Here is a 13,128-nt window from a genome sequence, read left to right on the forward strand (position 1 = left end):
GCAGGCACAGAGGGAAGGCTGGACTATTAAAGCTGCCTTCAGATGGCCAGCATTGCACACAGGTATCCGACTGCCAGCATGTGCTTGTTCTTTTAATGCATCTCATTTGTAAATCCAGGTGGTGAACTAAGCAGAGCTGTTAAGGATTATGGTTGAAAATAACTGCAAACGCTGTTTCTGACTTCAGGATAAAATGCATTGCAAGAAAATATTTAGATTTTTTAAGCTTCATTACACAGAACTTTCAAAAATTGTCAAGGATGTGGTTTACTGGGGAGTAAAGCTTAATCCCAGTAACAGTCACTAATGGGGAAAAATGGATGTAGGGAAAGCAATGATCGAGTGAGAAGTACAAGAGATTGTGCCATCCTGATGTGCAGCTCTCCTCTCTTTTCCCCTAAGCAGTTCGATTGCTATTCAGAAAGCTCTCAGGAACAACAAAGAAAAAGGCCATCGGACTCACATCCAGACACCAGAAGCTGGCAAAGCTGCTTGCAAAGTCACAGCACCCGAGGCAGAGACAACTGGCACCTCCTCTACCGGCTGCAGGAGACTGCCAGGACAAAACCTGGGAAGCTTTGCTTTGCTTTGCTGCTTACAGACACTGATTTATCTTCCAGTTACTGAGCAAATGGATACTCGATTATGAAAAACATAGGTCTTCGGTGAAATTGAGCTATCCTGCCTTTAAACCAAGGATAAAAGCCTCTTTCAAAATTAACAGCCATAAAATTCAAACCAAAGAAGACCAATAAACAATGTCAGCAGCTGGCAGATGCCAGGAAGAGATGAGTTCACATGGCAAAATATACAAAATCCGTACTTCCTGCCAGCAGCAGGTCAAACCAGGTCATTTAAGACCTGAAATAGCTTTCAGATAAAAGTGTCTTCAAAGCCTCTTTAGGAAACTGTTTGGGAATGCTCTGCCGTGTCTGCCTGGCCTTAAGGTCTCTCAAAATCCTCAGATTAGCGAGCTCCTAGAAACATTTACTCGTTGGCCTTGCCCAGGTTTAGCTGCACAGGTGTCATGCGGTGGTGCTGGCAACAACAGTGCAGGTGGCAGCACTTTGCTGCACAAGGACATCGCAAGTTGTCCTCCCCTCAGCTTCCTACAGTGAAGGACCAGCAGTGGCAGCAGTCCTGGAGGCACGGCGATCATCCACCCTGTCACAACAGGCTGAGAGCACGGGGAAGCTGCCAAGCCCCAGCTCCTGATCTTTGGTTAAAGGAGAGCTGATGGAAAGCTCCCAAACACAGCTGCGTTGCGCAGGGCTTGCACTGATGGTCTTGAAAGAAAACAGTTGCTGTGCTTGAGGCTGTCCATTTCCCATCTGAATAACCAAACACCCCAGCCATTCCTGCCAGAGAAAGGAGGGGAGAGAAACCTGATCTCCAAAGGAGCCTACTTCTGTATTTCACAGCCACTCAAACAACAGCAGGTAACAGCAAAACCCCGAGAAAACCCAAATCCACACAGCAGTTCCCATGTTTTTTAAATGCACTGCTTTCTTTTCCTTTTAGTCTTTGGTGAACTGCCAAAGGTTTTCTCTTCTACTTTATTGAGCACAAAAAATGAGATGAATGATCCAAGCAGTTGTCTTTTCACAACACCAGGGCTCCAGTGATTCATAAGCAAGCAATTCCCGTGCTTCGAAACGGATGCTGCATTGCCTAAGGCGGTGTTGTATTTGCAGCTCAGACCTCAGTTATCCCAAAGAAATCCTCTCCATGGTGCTGTTCAGAGGTGATCTGCCCCATCCCCAGCTGCTGCCATATTTTACTTTTTTTTTTTTTAATTAGAAAGTTCCATTCTTAATGCAACCACAGGACAGACTGAGAAATCACAGGATTTTGTCTGCATTACAGCAAAAGTGTCCTGACTTCTTCCTGCTCCTGCACATCTGTTCCTGCACTCCCACATCTGGCAGGCTCACACAGTGTCCCCCACTCTTTTTTTTCTTTTTTTTTTTTAGCTGCCTAGTATTAGGAAGACCATTACTTCTGCTACCATACAGTGATGTAAATCAGATTCCCACTGCTATAACAAAAGGCTCAATATCACAGACTCTGCCCTATGTCTAGACTTCCTTTTATGAACTAATAAAAGCCTATTTATATCACGTCTCTAACCGCTGGGTGGTACAAACCTGCAGAAAAAGGAAAGGAATTTCAGGAAAAAAAAGCAAGCCGAATAAACCAAAAGGGCACAAAGAGGCAATATCATCAGACATCAAGTTCTGCTCTAGAGGAAAGCTGCATCCAGAGACCCCAGCAGAGCTCAGAGGTTTCTCAGGCAATGTTCCAGAGCGGTGCTGCAGTGGACTGGCAAAGTCAAACAAGTCACAGAGGACAACTCTAGGTCTGGCAAGTTTACCAGCAGCCTTCCGTGCTCTCTTTTCACTGATGGCAAGCACTCTATTGCCTAATTCAAGAGGTCTGAGGAGAAAACTGCCTGGCAATCTCCCTCCCAGTAGAAAAAATAGCATTCTGGGGTGTTCCTGATAAGGGTCCACAAGGATGACAGAGCAGCCCAAGCACCAGTTGGCCCAAAGCAGCAGCACCCCATAGAAGCCATATGGCAAAACTGGACAGCTCTGCAACAGTGCAGCCTCGTATGATAGCTGCTGTCTAGTTTTTTTTTCTTCTTCCTTTGAACGTTAGGAAGATTATCTACCTTAGCAGCAGGCAAGCAGGTGCCCCTGAATAACTGTCTAGAGCTAACTATAATGCTGAGAGTAAAAATATAGGTGTATTTATACTTCCACTAAATACACACAGCCATATATACATTCACACACAGTGGAAATCATGACGCTCGTTTCACAATAGGATCTGTCTGGATTGTCGTATTAACACAAGCTCAAGAAACATCCTAATCTGGTGGATAAACACGAGCCTTAAAGCTCAGAGACGATCCCTTTGGACAGCAGCAGCTACCCCTTGCTAGCACTCAGAATTCTGGCTCAACGATACTGTGAAGACTATGGTAATAACTCCAGAGCTTCCCATATGGGAGGAAAGACAGCTGCAAATCAGAGTTGTCCATGGAATTATGTTGCTAAAGACAGATGCTACAGTGATATTTTCAAGGCAAAAAAAAGAAAATCAGTGACAAACACAAGAGCTGATTTCCTGTAACATTCTAGGATTACAGAATTCATCTTCATGCCCACCTCAGGAGGCACAACCGAAACTAGTGCTGACAATTTTTCATGCACACCACTTCGGAGACCACTGCTACAGAAGGGCAGTTTACAAATCTCAACACATTTCACTGGACTCTCCCTGTAGCTCCACTTACGGTTGTGAGTGTGCTGTCTCGTAGCGCTCAAAGGAGTGGGACAGATCGTGCTTGTTGTTCATGTAACACTGCGTGCACAGGTCGTAGTCGAAGCACATTTTGCACTTCCACCGCATTCCCCGGATGCCGTGCTTCTTGCAACAGTCACAGATGATGTTAGGGTGACGGACACCTAGCAGAACAGAAGGAAAAGAATATAAGATCCACACCAAATTCAGAGAAACCAGGTTGACAAGGCTGTTAGAATTATATTAGCATGTTTTAGTACGTCCACGTACTAAAGATGACAGAACATCTAAGCTTAATAAGGGAAAGTCAGCACGGCATTCTAGGACTGAGCAGAGTTGATCTGGCTGCCATCTAAGCAAATCAGAAACCCCACAAATGCCCTGAGGTGGCATTAAGATTGAGCCACCAATCCTTTTGTCTCCACGGATTTGTACGTTAGGACAGGTCCACCCCACTACTACCCCACAGCCCTGAGTTTGGCACTGCTTCACGTCTACCTGCTCTCTTCCACCAGAGCAGCAAAATAAGGCTGCTCACATAATGGTTGCATGGGAATGAAATGAAAGCGGGGGATGCTGGAAGAGGATTAGAGCTCATCCAGTGCAATAAACCAGAGCAGATTTTGTATTTGTTTAAAGATCTCTCCCATACATTATCTTTCTCCCAACAACAGATAACTCCTGCCCTTACTCAATCAAGTAAGCACAGCTACAACAAATGAGCTCAATCAGGAAAATTCAACTGTAACAATTTTTGGCTGCTCAGTTTTTCTGATGCTTGACTTTTGAGCTGTTTACTATGCAAAACAGGCAATATAAATTCTACTTAGCTCAAATAACACTTGGGAGCTTGTTCTGCACAAACAATTGACAATGAAGCTCAGTACGTTTCAGATACAAAGCCTAAACAAGGGAACCAAAAGAATTAATATTGATCTAAGAAGACATCTCGTTTGTTCTGAATTATCTTGCTCAATTTCAATGCCTTTCCGTGGTCCTGCCATAGAAAAGTAGCACAACTGAACTCAAACATTCATTACAACGCAGTTGCAAAAGGCTCAGGTGCCAGTTAGCAGGTGAGGCAGGTTCCACATGCTGAAGATGGCATTACAGCACATCCTTGTGCTTCTTGTCCGTGCCACACTTACCTATTTGTGCGTTATCGTACAGAAGAAGGTCATAAGCTCCTTGAAATCCCGTCCGATAGTTGGTTCTGTTGCCCTGATCCCACTGCACGACCACAGTTTTATCCGGAGTGGTTGGGCTGCCTGTGCGACCGATCTCCACCACGGTCCCAACGTTCCCTTCGCCACTGTCCTGGCTGCCCCACTTCCAGTCCACTCCGCGAACCACCCGCATCCCAACCTGCATGCTGGCATAGGGGTCCGAGTCCATCGCTCTGCACAGCAACCCTCAGAAATCCTTCACGCAGCAGCTCTGGGAGATGGGCGGCAGCAACTCATCCAGCAGCAGCAGCAGCAGCATGTTCAGCACACCTGGGAAGACAACGTGGCATTAAGTGGTGTCACTCCAAACATCACAGCCCTCAGAGCAAGGCGAGCAGATCCCATTTCAGCTCATGCCCCTGGTGCACAAACTCTTGCTCCGTTAGCAGGGCCAGAAGGTTTTCTAGATTCCACTTCCCAAATGAAAACAGCTCAAAGCCCACCTTGAGGTACTTAGCCCACTCTGCTGTAAACACCATCAAATGAAATGCTGTGTAAAAAGATTACCGAGATGCATCCTGATTACCTTCTGTTCAGCTTCAGTCTTGATTGCAGTCCAGATGCTGTTTTAGAAAATGACAGCTGCCTTTAGCAAGAAATTGGAAGTCCTACTTCGTCATAGCACTACAGGTGAACTTAACATCAACTCCACGAAGAGTCAGAATGGCAAGAAACATGCTCCCTGCCCCAAACAACCCGGCCACAGACTAGGCCTGACATGCCGAGTAGATAAATCTGTATTTTATTCAAACAGAGCTCTATTTTTGATGAAGACTTCACATACATCTTTTCAAATGATACTGCAGCGCTGTGTTCATCTTGCCCAGAAAGTTTGTGATTGATTTTGAGATACAGGAAGCCTTAAAGATGCAGAGAAAAGCAATATGTAACTGTCTTCCAAAAGCAACAGCAGTTTTAAAACAAGAGCCAGTGTTAGAGAAATGTCAACCTTTGTTGCTATTCTAGCTAGAGCAGGAACAGGAAAGGGTGGGCAGCTAATCTGCAGCGAGCACTGCAGGAAAAGCTTGGGATAGCCTCTCCAAGTGTTGCCATGACAATTGGTAAATGAGGTGAACACCACATGGATGCAGCACATCCACAGCTCTGAATTCAATCACAGATTGTCAGTCTGGTTTGTGGATTTAGAGATGTCTTTTTTAGAAGATGACGGAGGAATACAGCTTTTGAATTTTAGGGCCAAGCTCCTCTCAGAGCTCAGGAAAAATCTACTGTAGCGTCCTTTTACCTTTGGGCATCCCTGGGTCTCCACTTCAAGCTCTAACACCCCAAATTTTGTGAAATACTTGGGAAAAAACCCACATATATCAAAAATACAGAATGCCAAGGGCCAAACTGTGCAGGTTCCAAAAGCACAGCAAATCTTACCGAGTGCCACGACACACAGCCAGCTCTCACCAGGCTGACAGAGCTGCCACCAAGCTCATAGGATGTGCACCCAGACGTGGCAGCAGGAGCAGCTCTGTGCCGCGCAGCTAACGCTGCCGCCTACCAATAAAGCAACCAAAACCACCCAGGGCTAAAAATAAACTCTTCCCCCAGCCAAACATCCCCTTTTAAATGTATGGAGGAGTAATGTGATGCAAAATGAAGTTTCTAACATGCAGAGAGCCGGATTTCTGTTCAGCTTTAGCATCTCCCCAGCCTCAGGCTTTTTCTGCTGCACATCACTGTCACATCCAAACAGCAAAAGGAAACGTCCTTGTGAACTTTGTGGCATCTTTACTTCCAATCATCCCTAAAAGATGCCTTGGGCAACGCTTTCATTTAGACCTTTGCGGAGGTGGACGCAACATTGCTGAGTTTAAGGTGCACCGCTGGTTATTGCTTTTAGGAAATGAAGAGACAGAATATCCTTTTTAAAAAAGCATTGCAAAACCTAAGGAGATTTGCATGATCTGCTCCTCCTCCAGATCAGAGAGAAACGGCAGACTCGGCAGTGCTTGGTTAACGGTTGGGCTTGATGATCTTGAAGGGGTTTTCCAACCTAGATGATTCTGAATAAAATGGATGCCTTACTAGCAGTAACTTTAACCAAGAGCTTTCACTGCTTTAACGAAGTTTTCCACTTTATAGAAAACACTTGGCTGCCTACTGGCAGTTCTGTAATTACAGGCCAGGAATGCAATCTCTGTTGATGCCCCAACTACCAAGCTGCAAGGACAAAAATCCATCCTATCTGTAGCCCATAAGAAGCTGGATCTGGATGGAAACAGTTTTACTGCTGCCCCATGCATCGAGCTTCCCTTGGTTCTGCAGGTTCCTGTTACGAAGGAGCTGCACATGGACTCATCCCACCGCTCTGTGCTTATGTCCAGGACTCCACCACCCAGGAAAGCTGCTGCAATTTAACTGTACCCTTGTGATGCTGAGTGCTGGTTAATGCTGTTCCGGGCTGCAGTGACCCTCATGTAATCTGCTCGCTGATCTGAAGGCTGACTTCTTAATGCCAATCTTCTCTTTTCACCCAAGAAAGCACCAAAGGCACCGCATTCCACTTAATCTGCAGGGCAGTGCATTGTAACAAGAGGAAAAAGCATTTGAAGTCTTTAGGAGATGAATTACAACACACATGTGGTCTAAATCATGCTAGAGACCAGTATTATTTACTTCCTAAGTGGAAATGTTTCACCCATTGAAACAAATACTCCTGCTCCTCCCTCGAAGCTGTTTGAGTGTAAATGATTCCAGGGAAGGATAGGTGTAGCTGCCAGAAACCGTTTAGAGAAAACAACAGCTTCCCAGAGGAGTTTAAAGAGAGTTCTGAACAAATAATCCATCATAAAACACAAACATGTCTCTGAATCCTGACCTAATGTTCTGACCTCATCTACTGTGACATGGAAAAGCACAGCCCAGGTGTAATCAAACCACTCTTAGGAAATAAAAGTAATATTTAACTGGAACAAAGGGAAAGTGCCTTCAGTCTGCAACGTTTCTCTGCTAACAGTCAAACACCGTGCTGCTGGTAGAGGTGCTCTAGAGGCAGCCCCGCACACGGCTTGTAAGAGGCAAAGGTTGCTGCTCTACTGGATACACGGCAAACAGAGCCGAGCGATGGTGTAAGCAGGTTGGCAAAACCCACGCACGTAACGTGGTTATCAGGTTATTTCAACAGCATGGTAAACAGAGGAAGAGGCAGCTGTTTCTTTCCCCCCACTCCTCTTTTTTTTTTTTTCTTTCTCCTTCTGAGATGTATTCTGCAGTTAGAATTGTCTTCTGGGAGGAATTACTTCACCTGAGGGAGTTCTGCCAATCCTAAGGATGCTTCCTTAAGTGCCCTGGGCCATGGCAAATGCTGTTTGTATTTTTCAGAAGGGCAGCACAAGCTCGCAAAGCTCAGGTTTTGATGCTCCTCTGGAGTCCCTGGCTCCTTAACACCCTCTGGGAGCTCACGTGGAGACGGCTGCAGCAGAACTTTTATTACTGGGCCCTTTCCACAGCAGCTCACACGAGCTGTGGAATTATTTTTAATAACTTCACTCGGGCGTGAAACATCCATCATCCCCAGCCGGTAATTCACAAGCCCCACAAGAAGTCGTCACTGCACTAAGCATTTGGGGAAATAACATCATCTCGCGTCTCTTATTGCTGGTTTCTGACTTCTCCTCATTGCACGTCCAATTGCTGACGATCTGCAGCACCCAACACCTACCACAGGGGTCAAGCTGCCTGCTCCTCGTCCTCCTCTTGCTCTTTGGCAGCCTCCCAGGAACACCAGACTCGCGTGGGCTGCAGTGTGTGTGTCCGGACCCACGGGGCTGCAGGCTGGGGCTCCCCGGCTTCACGCAGCACAGAGCTCGACACAAACACCCCCACTGGGCACTCAGGCCAGACAGCAGAGGGTGACAGCCTCGTGGTTGTTCCGGGAGGCAAGATTTCTGCCATAAATTCCCACCCAGGGACAGAAAAGACGTAACGCTGCTAGGAGAAAACACGGTGTCCTTTGCCTGCCAAAAGCAGGCAGGACGCTCCCTGAAACTACAGGCTTATTTGACACCCGGTGCGTTCACACTGCGCCCACAACAGCACCACGCAGCCATAAACCCATCCTTCCACACGACCTTTTGCACCGGGTGTACCGAGAAGCAAGCAAGAGAATTAAGCTCTTGCATCCTCAGCACGACTGGGAGGCGGGTAAATAAGCTTCTTTTAATTAGAAGAGGATCTGGGGAGTTTTACATCCTGTTTTCTAAGACCCACCCTCCTGCCCTGAGTTCCCCTCTCATAAAAGAGTGGGTTTGTGCTTTGCTCTTTGATCCTCGGCTCATCTCTCTCAGGGAAGAGAGAAACAGAGCAAGCAGCCAAGGCATTCTTCACTTGACATCTCAAAAATAACCGCAAGCCCATGAGGTCTGTGTCAAGACCAATGCCACTTGCTTTACCCTCCCTTGGTCCCAGCGCAGACTGGGCAAGCACCAGGAGATGTTTACAGGCACACGATGCAGGCAGACAGGAACAGAGCACGTCCCCAGCGCCGCCTGCATCAGCAGAAATCCAGAATAACCTCACTGCAGCACAAGCAAGCAGTCGGCACGGTGGCGCTCACTCTTCAGGAGACAATTCAGGAACAACCCTCTGAGAGGAGCTGGTTGTGACCTTGCTGGCCTCGTTGGTCGTTTCAGCAGGATTCTACCCAAGAACAGAGGTCTGCAGTTCAAGTCGGGGTTCAAAACATTAAGATCGATCGGCTACCACTGGTGTAAAGGTTCAAGATTTACTTTTTTATGTCCCCACACTGGTAACAAAGGCCTCTAAACAACTTAAATGTAATGGCTAAATTAAGCCAGCTCCTCCTGGCTTACGAACGGCCATGCCTGTGCAGCTGGTTTTTGGCAGGACTCTTTTCCACACTACTCTTATGCCCTACAGAAGTGGGATTTGACTGAATTTTCCCCCTTTCCTGACACAAGCAGTGTGAAACCAGCGCCAGTTCACTAGCTATCTGCACAAGTAACTATTGTTCCCCACCCCAGTTTCCCTAGCTGCAAACCAGAAATAAACACTTTCCTATTAGAGATCCTTTACTCACAGACAACAACCAGGATCAAATACCTCTGACTAAGGCTCCAAGCTGCTCAGTTACTCATTACCAAAGCGAGCTCTCACGCCAACAAACCCAAATTCAGACCTAGCCTTCGCTTTTCTTCCTCCTCAGCAAGCAGGAAGACCCCAGGACAGCACAACAGCAGAAATAGGTGTGCTCTCCCAGCAGAACCCAGTCTAATTTCTCTCAAGGCTATTCCCACAGCTGAATACACTCACTGTTAAGTGAGAGCAGAACAGAAAACAGTCCTTTTTGACTTACCACCATACAAAGACCAAAAATCCTTAACTTCTTAGCAGATCTCCTCTAAGCTGCCTGGTAATGGTGCCTTCTGGCCAGCCTGCTGCTTGTTCCAGCTGTGTTCCTTCACACACAGCACCTACATAGTTCTGGGCTAAAATTGTAGCACCAACAGGTGTAAAGACATCCTGTCAATCTGAAACGATAGGCAAACCAAGGCTGTATCTCCACACAAGTCTTTCACTAGCATTTTAATGCCTGTTTTAAGAAAAGCCAGACGTATAAGCATACATAAGAGCAATATGGCATTTATCGCAAGTAATCAGAGCAGTATTTTTAAGATGCTCTGAAAAAATCCCTTTCCAATTGGCCCTGTGATGTTGCAGGTACTACTTTCTCTCGTAACGCTTGCAGCCCTAACATACACGTGACTGTCCATTTATGTAGGAGTGCAACAGGCATCTATCTAACCCATAAACTGGCCTCTGAAGGAGTCATTTATGGGCAAAAGTTGGGTTTAGGTTTTGCCTGTATTTGGAATTTATAATATGGCAGCAAGAGCACAAGCTTCCTCCCTTAGATGCCCAGGCTGGCTGTAAAAGAAACAAAAGGCCGCAGAGAAAGCCTCCATCTCTTTTATGCAGACATTTATTATAAAATCAGTTGTGCTAAATCATTTGCTGAAAAAATTGCGTAAAACCCTACCAAATGAGAAAAGTACCTCTAGTATAAGGGCTAATATTAAATTGCAACGCACGATAAAGATTTTGTGCTTTCAATACATCCTTAATGCACAAACACTGGGCTCTAGCACTGCCTCCTAGCACAGCACTGGTGCCAGTCCCGCTCCTTGCTGTGGCAGGGCATGCAGTCAGACCCACGTTGTTGTGTATTGTTCCCCAGATCTCACTCTGCAGCCCATGCTCATACAAAGAGCTGCGCTGTCTGCTCAGGTCTTGTTTATCCGCTCAGGCTGAAGAACAGGGGCTGGGTGGTGGAGTAGAGCAAGCAGGAGCTGCACTGCCACTGCACGTGGTGCAGATCAGACCCAAGGACTGGCAAAGCAAAGCCAAATGCTTCCAAGTCATAAAACAATGTCAGCGATATCAGACCAAGTCCAAAAAAGACAGGGATGGCCCCCAACCCTGACAGCACTGCTCCCTTTAAAACAGCCATCTGGTTCTAACTAAATATAATTAAAAAAAGAAACAATTGAAACCTCAGCAGTATGGTCCTACCTTAATTTTGCCACTAAGGTTAACCATCTGAACAATGCTCTAGCGTAAACTGGTGATAGGTACCTTAGTAAAACACAAACAGAACAAGCTATTTTCTGGCCAAAAGCACGTTCCTCTTAGCAGGAACCAACAGCAAGCACCAAGTGTATTACCCCAGCGCTGTTACCTGTTCTGAGGCTCCATCTCCTGTGGCTGACACAAAGAGCACAGAAGATACAGGCTCCTCACTCCCAGGCCGAGCAGATCTTCTAACGCAGAAGCGTGACACCACCTCAGGCATTATGCCACAAACTTAACCGCTGAGAATCAGCCCAAGCCCGTGGAATTCCTCCTTATGCCACCGAAAGAATTTGCAGATCCGGAGGGAATCACCCTCTCCTCCCCTGCTAAGCCACAGCGTCTCCCTGCCGCTTTGCTTCGTGGCTCACCGAAGACGGGGATATTTTTTCTCCTGCTGTCAGCATTTCTGCTTCGTCTAAATTTTGCAAAATGGCATCACTGGCACGGAGTGGAAGAGAAGAGCAGATGATGCTTCCGTGGGTTAAATATCAATATCAGATAAATGAAGCCGTCCCTACTGACAAACCATTCTCAGCAGAAAGAAAAATTAGAAGCGGGGTAGCTGCCTTTTAAAACCAATCAGCCATGAAAAAGCCTGAATGAGGCTGAACCATACCCCAAACCTCACCTGCTCTCGCAGTATATTGAACTGTATTACATAAACAGAATAAAGCAGGTGATTAATATGCCTTCACTCGGGGATTAACATCTTGTCATTTCAGCCTCACTAATTATTTTGTGTAAGAGCAGGCACACATCCTGAAATACTGGGACACAGAGCGAGGAAATGCTAAAAATAACGAGCCAGCCGTCATGCTTAAAGCCTGCTTTTCACCTCTACAATCAACACTTGTCCTATACAAATGCCAGCCTATTGATCCATTTGGTCTACGCTGAATTTTGCATTCAATTTACACTGATTGTATTCTAGCACCGAGTCCTCCTGGTGAGAAGGGAAGGCGATGTTCCCTTCACAAGTTGGAGGAGCAATACTTTTTGTGGTTATCATCCTGCCTTTCTATTCTTTTGCCTTGATAAAGGATACCGGCCTAAAAGAAGCACCAGACAATTTATTAAGATGTAATAACAGTAGTTATGTGCAAATCCTGCTCAGAATCTTGCTGCCAGCATTCTGGTTGGTATTTAAAATTCTGATGGTATTTTAAAAAAAACAACCTGCAGGGTTATCTTCTCTTCTCCTTGTTCCAAAAGTTAAATTTCTTGGGTTTAAGTAATTTTTTTTAATGAATCAGCTCAGTGCTGACTAATGGACCAGGCTGATGAAATCCACGGAGTTGCGAGTGGGTCAATATTTGCTTTAGCCCATACAGATGAGAACACAGCCTTCAGGAAACACCACAGGTCAATCAAAAATAAACAGCTGTCACAAGCTTCCCACAACAGACGTCGTGGCGCACCACAGAGAGGTGGAATACCTTTTGCCAAGTCAGAGGCGTTTGAAATTCCTATTTACAAATCACCCGCAGCCAAATCCAACAAAAACTTCAAAAACTTGAAACCCGTGGGATCGCTGTTCATTTGCTCACTGGAGAATTAAGGGTGACGATAAGGGAAAGTTCACACTGGGAATCTGGTGTCTCTCTCTTACTACATTCCCTAAGATAATTGCTCATGAGCCTGATGAAATTTCCTTCTGGCTTTTGATGAACTGTGTTCTCTCCAGGAGGGAGAAAAACACATCAGCTCCAGCCATTTGCTTTAATTGGACCTGACAGTTTGCAGATTGCTGCCTAAAGCCTTGAAAAGCTCAGTAGCTGGGGCTGAGCAGCATCTACTTTTTCCTCAAGAGCAGATTTCATAAACCCAAATCCAACTCATCCAGGGAAAAATCTGTTACAGTACAAGCTCGACATCACTATCAGGAATGGCTTAGGTGGAGCTTATTGAGCCCTTTGGCAAAAGGAGGATGAGGCAGCCTCTTGAAAATCCCTTCCAGCCCTATTTTCAATCCCCTCAGCACGCAGTACCA

General features: G+C 46.1%; 1 protein-coding gene across 2 annotated transcripts in view; it reads right to left on the reverse strand.

Annotated features, from left to right (window-relative positions):
* MIB2 (mindbomb E3 ubiquitin protein ligase 2) overlaps positions 1 to 11,558 on the reverse strand; it is a 34,853-nt gene extending 23,295 nt beyond the window's left edge. Inside the window, exons 1-3 of one of the 2 annotated variants that reach the window (XM_032201366.1) lie at positions 11,245 to 11,558; positions 4,458 to 4,805; positions 3,302 to 3,473 (exon numbers count right to left, since the gene is read on the reverse strand). In XM_032201366.1, coding sequence (XP_032057257.1) covers positions 3,302 to 3,473; positions 4,458 to 4,704 — 419 coding nt within the window. In that variant the 5' untranslated portion in view covers positions 4,705 to 4,805; positions 11,245 to 11,558. The remainder of the gene's footprint in view (positions 1 to 3,301; positions 3,474 to 4,457; positions 4,806 to 11,244) is intronic. The other variant, XM_032201368.1, reaches the window with a different exon arrangement.
* Between the last annotated feature and the right edge of the window lie 1,570 nt (positions 11,559 to 13,128).

This window comes from Aythya fuligula, chromosome 21, assembly GCF_009819795.1.
Source record: "Aythya fuligula isolate bAytFul2 chromosome 21, bAytFul2.pri, whole genome shotgun sequence".
Taxonomy (NCBI): Eukaryota; Metazoa; Chordata; class Aves; order Anseriformes; family Anatidae; genus Aythya; species Aythya fuligula.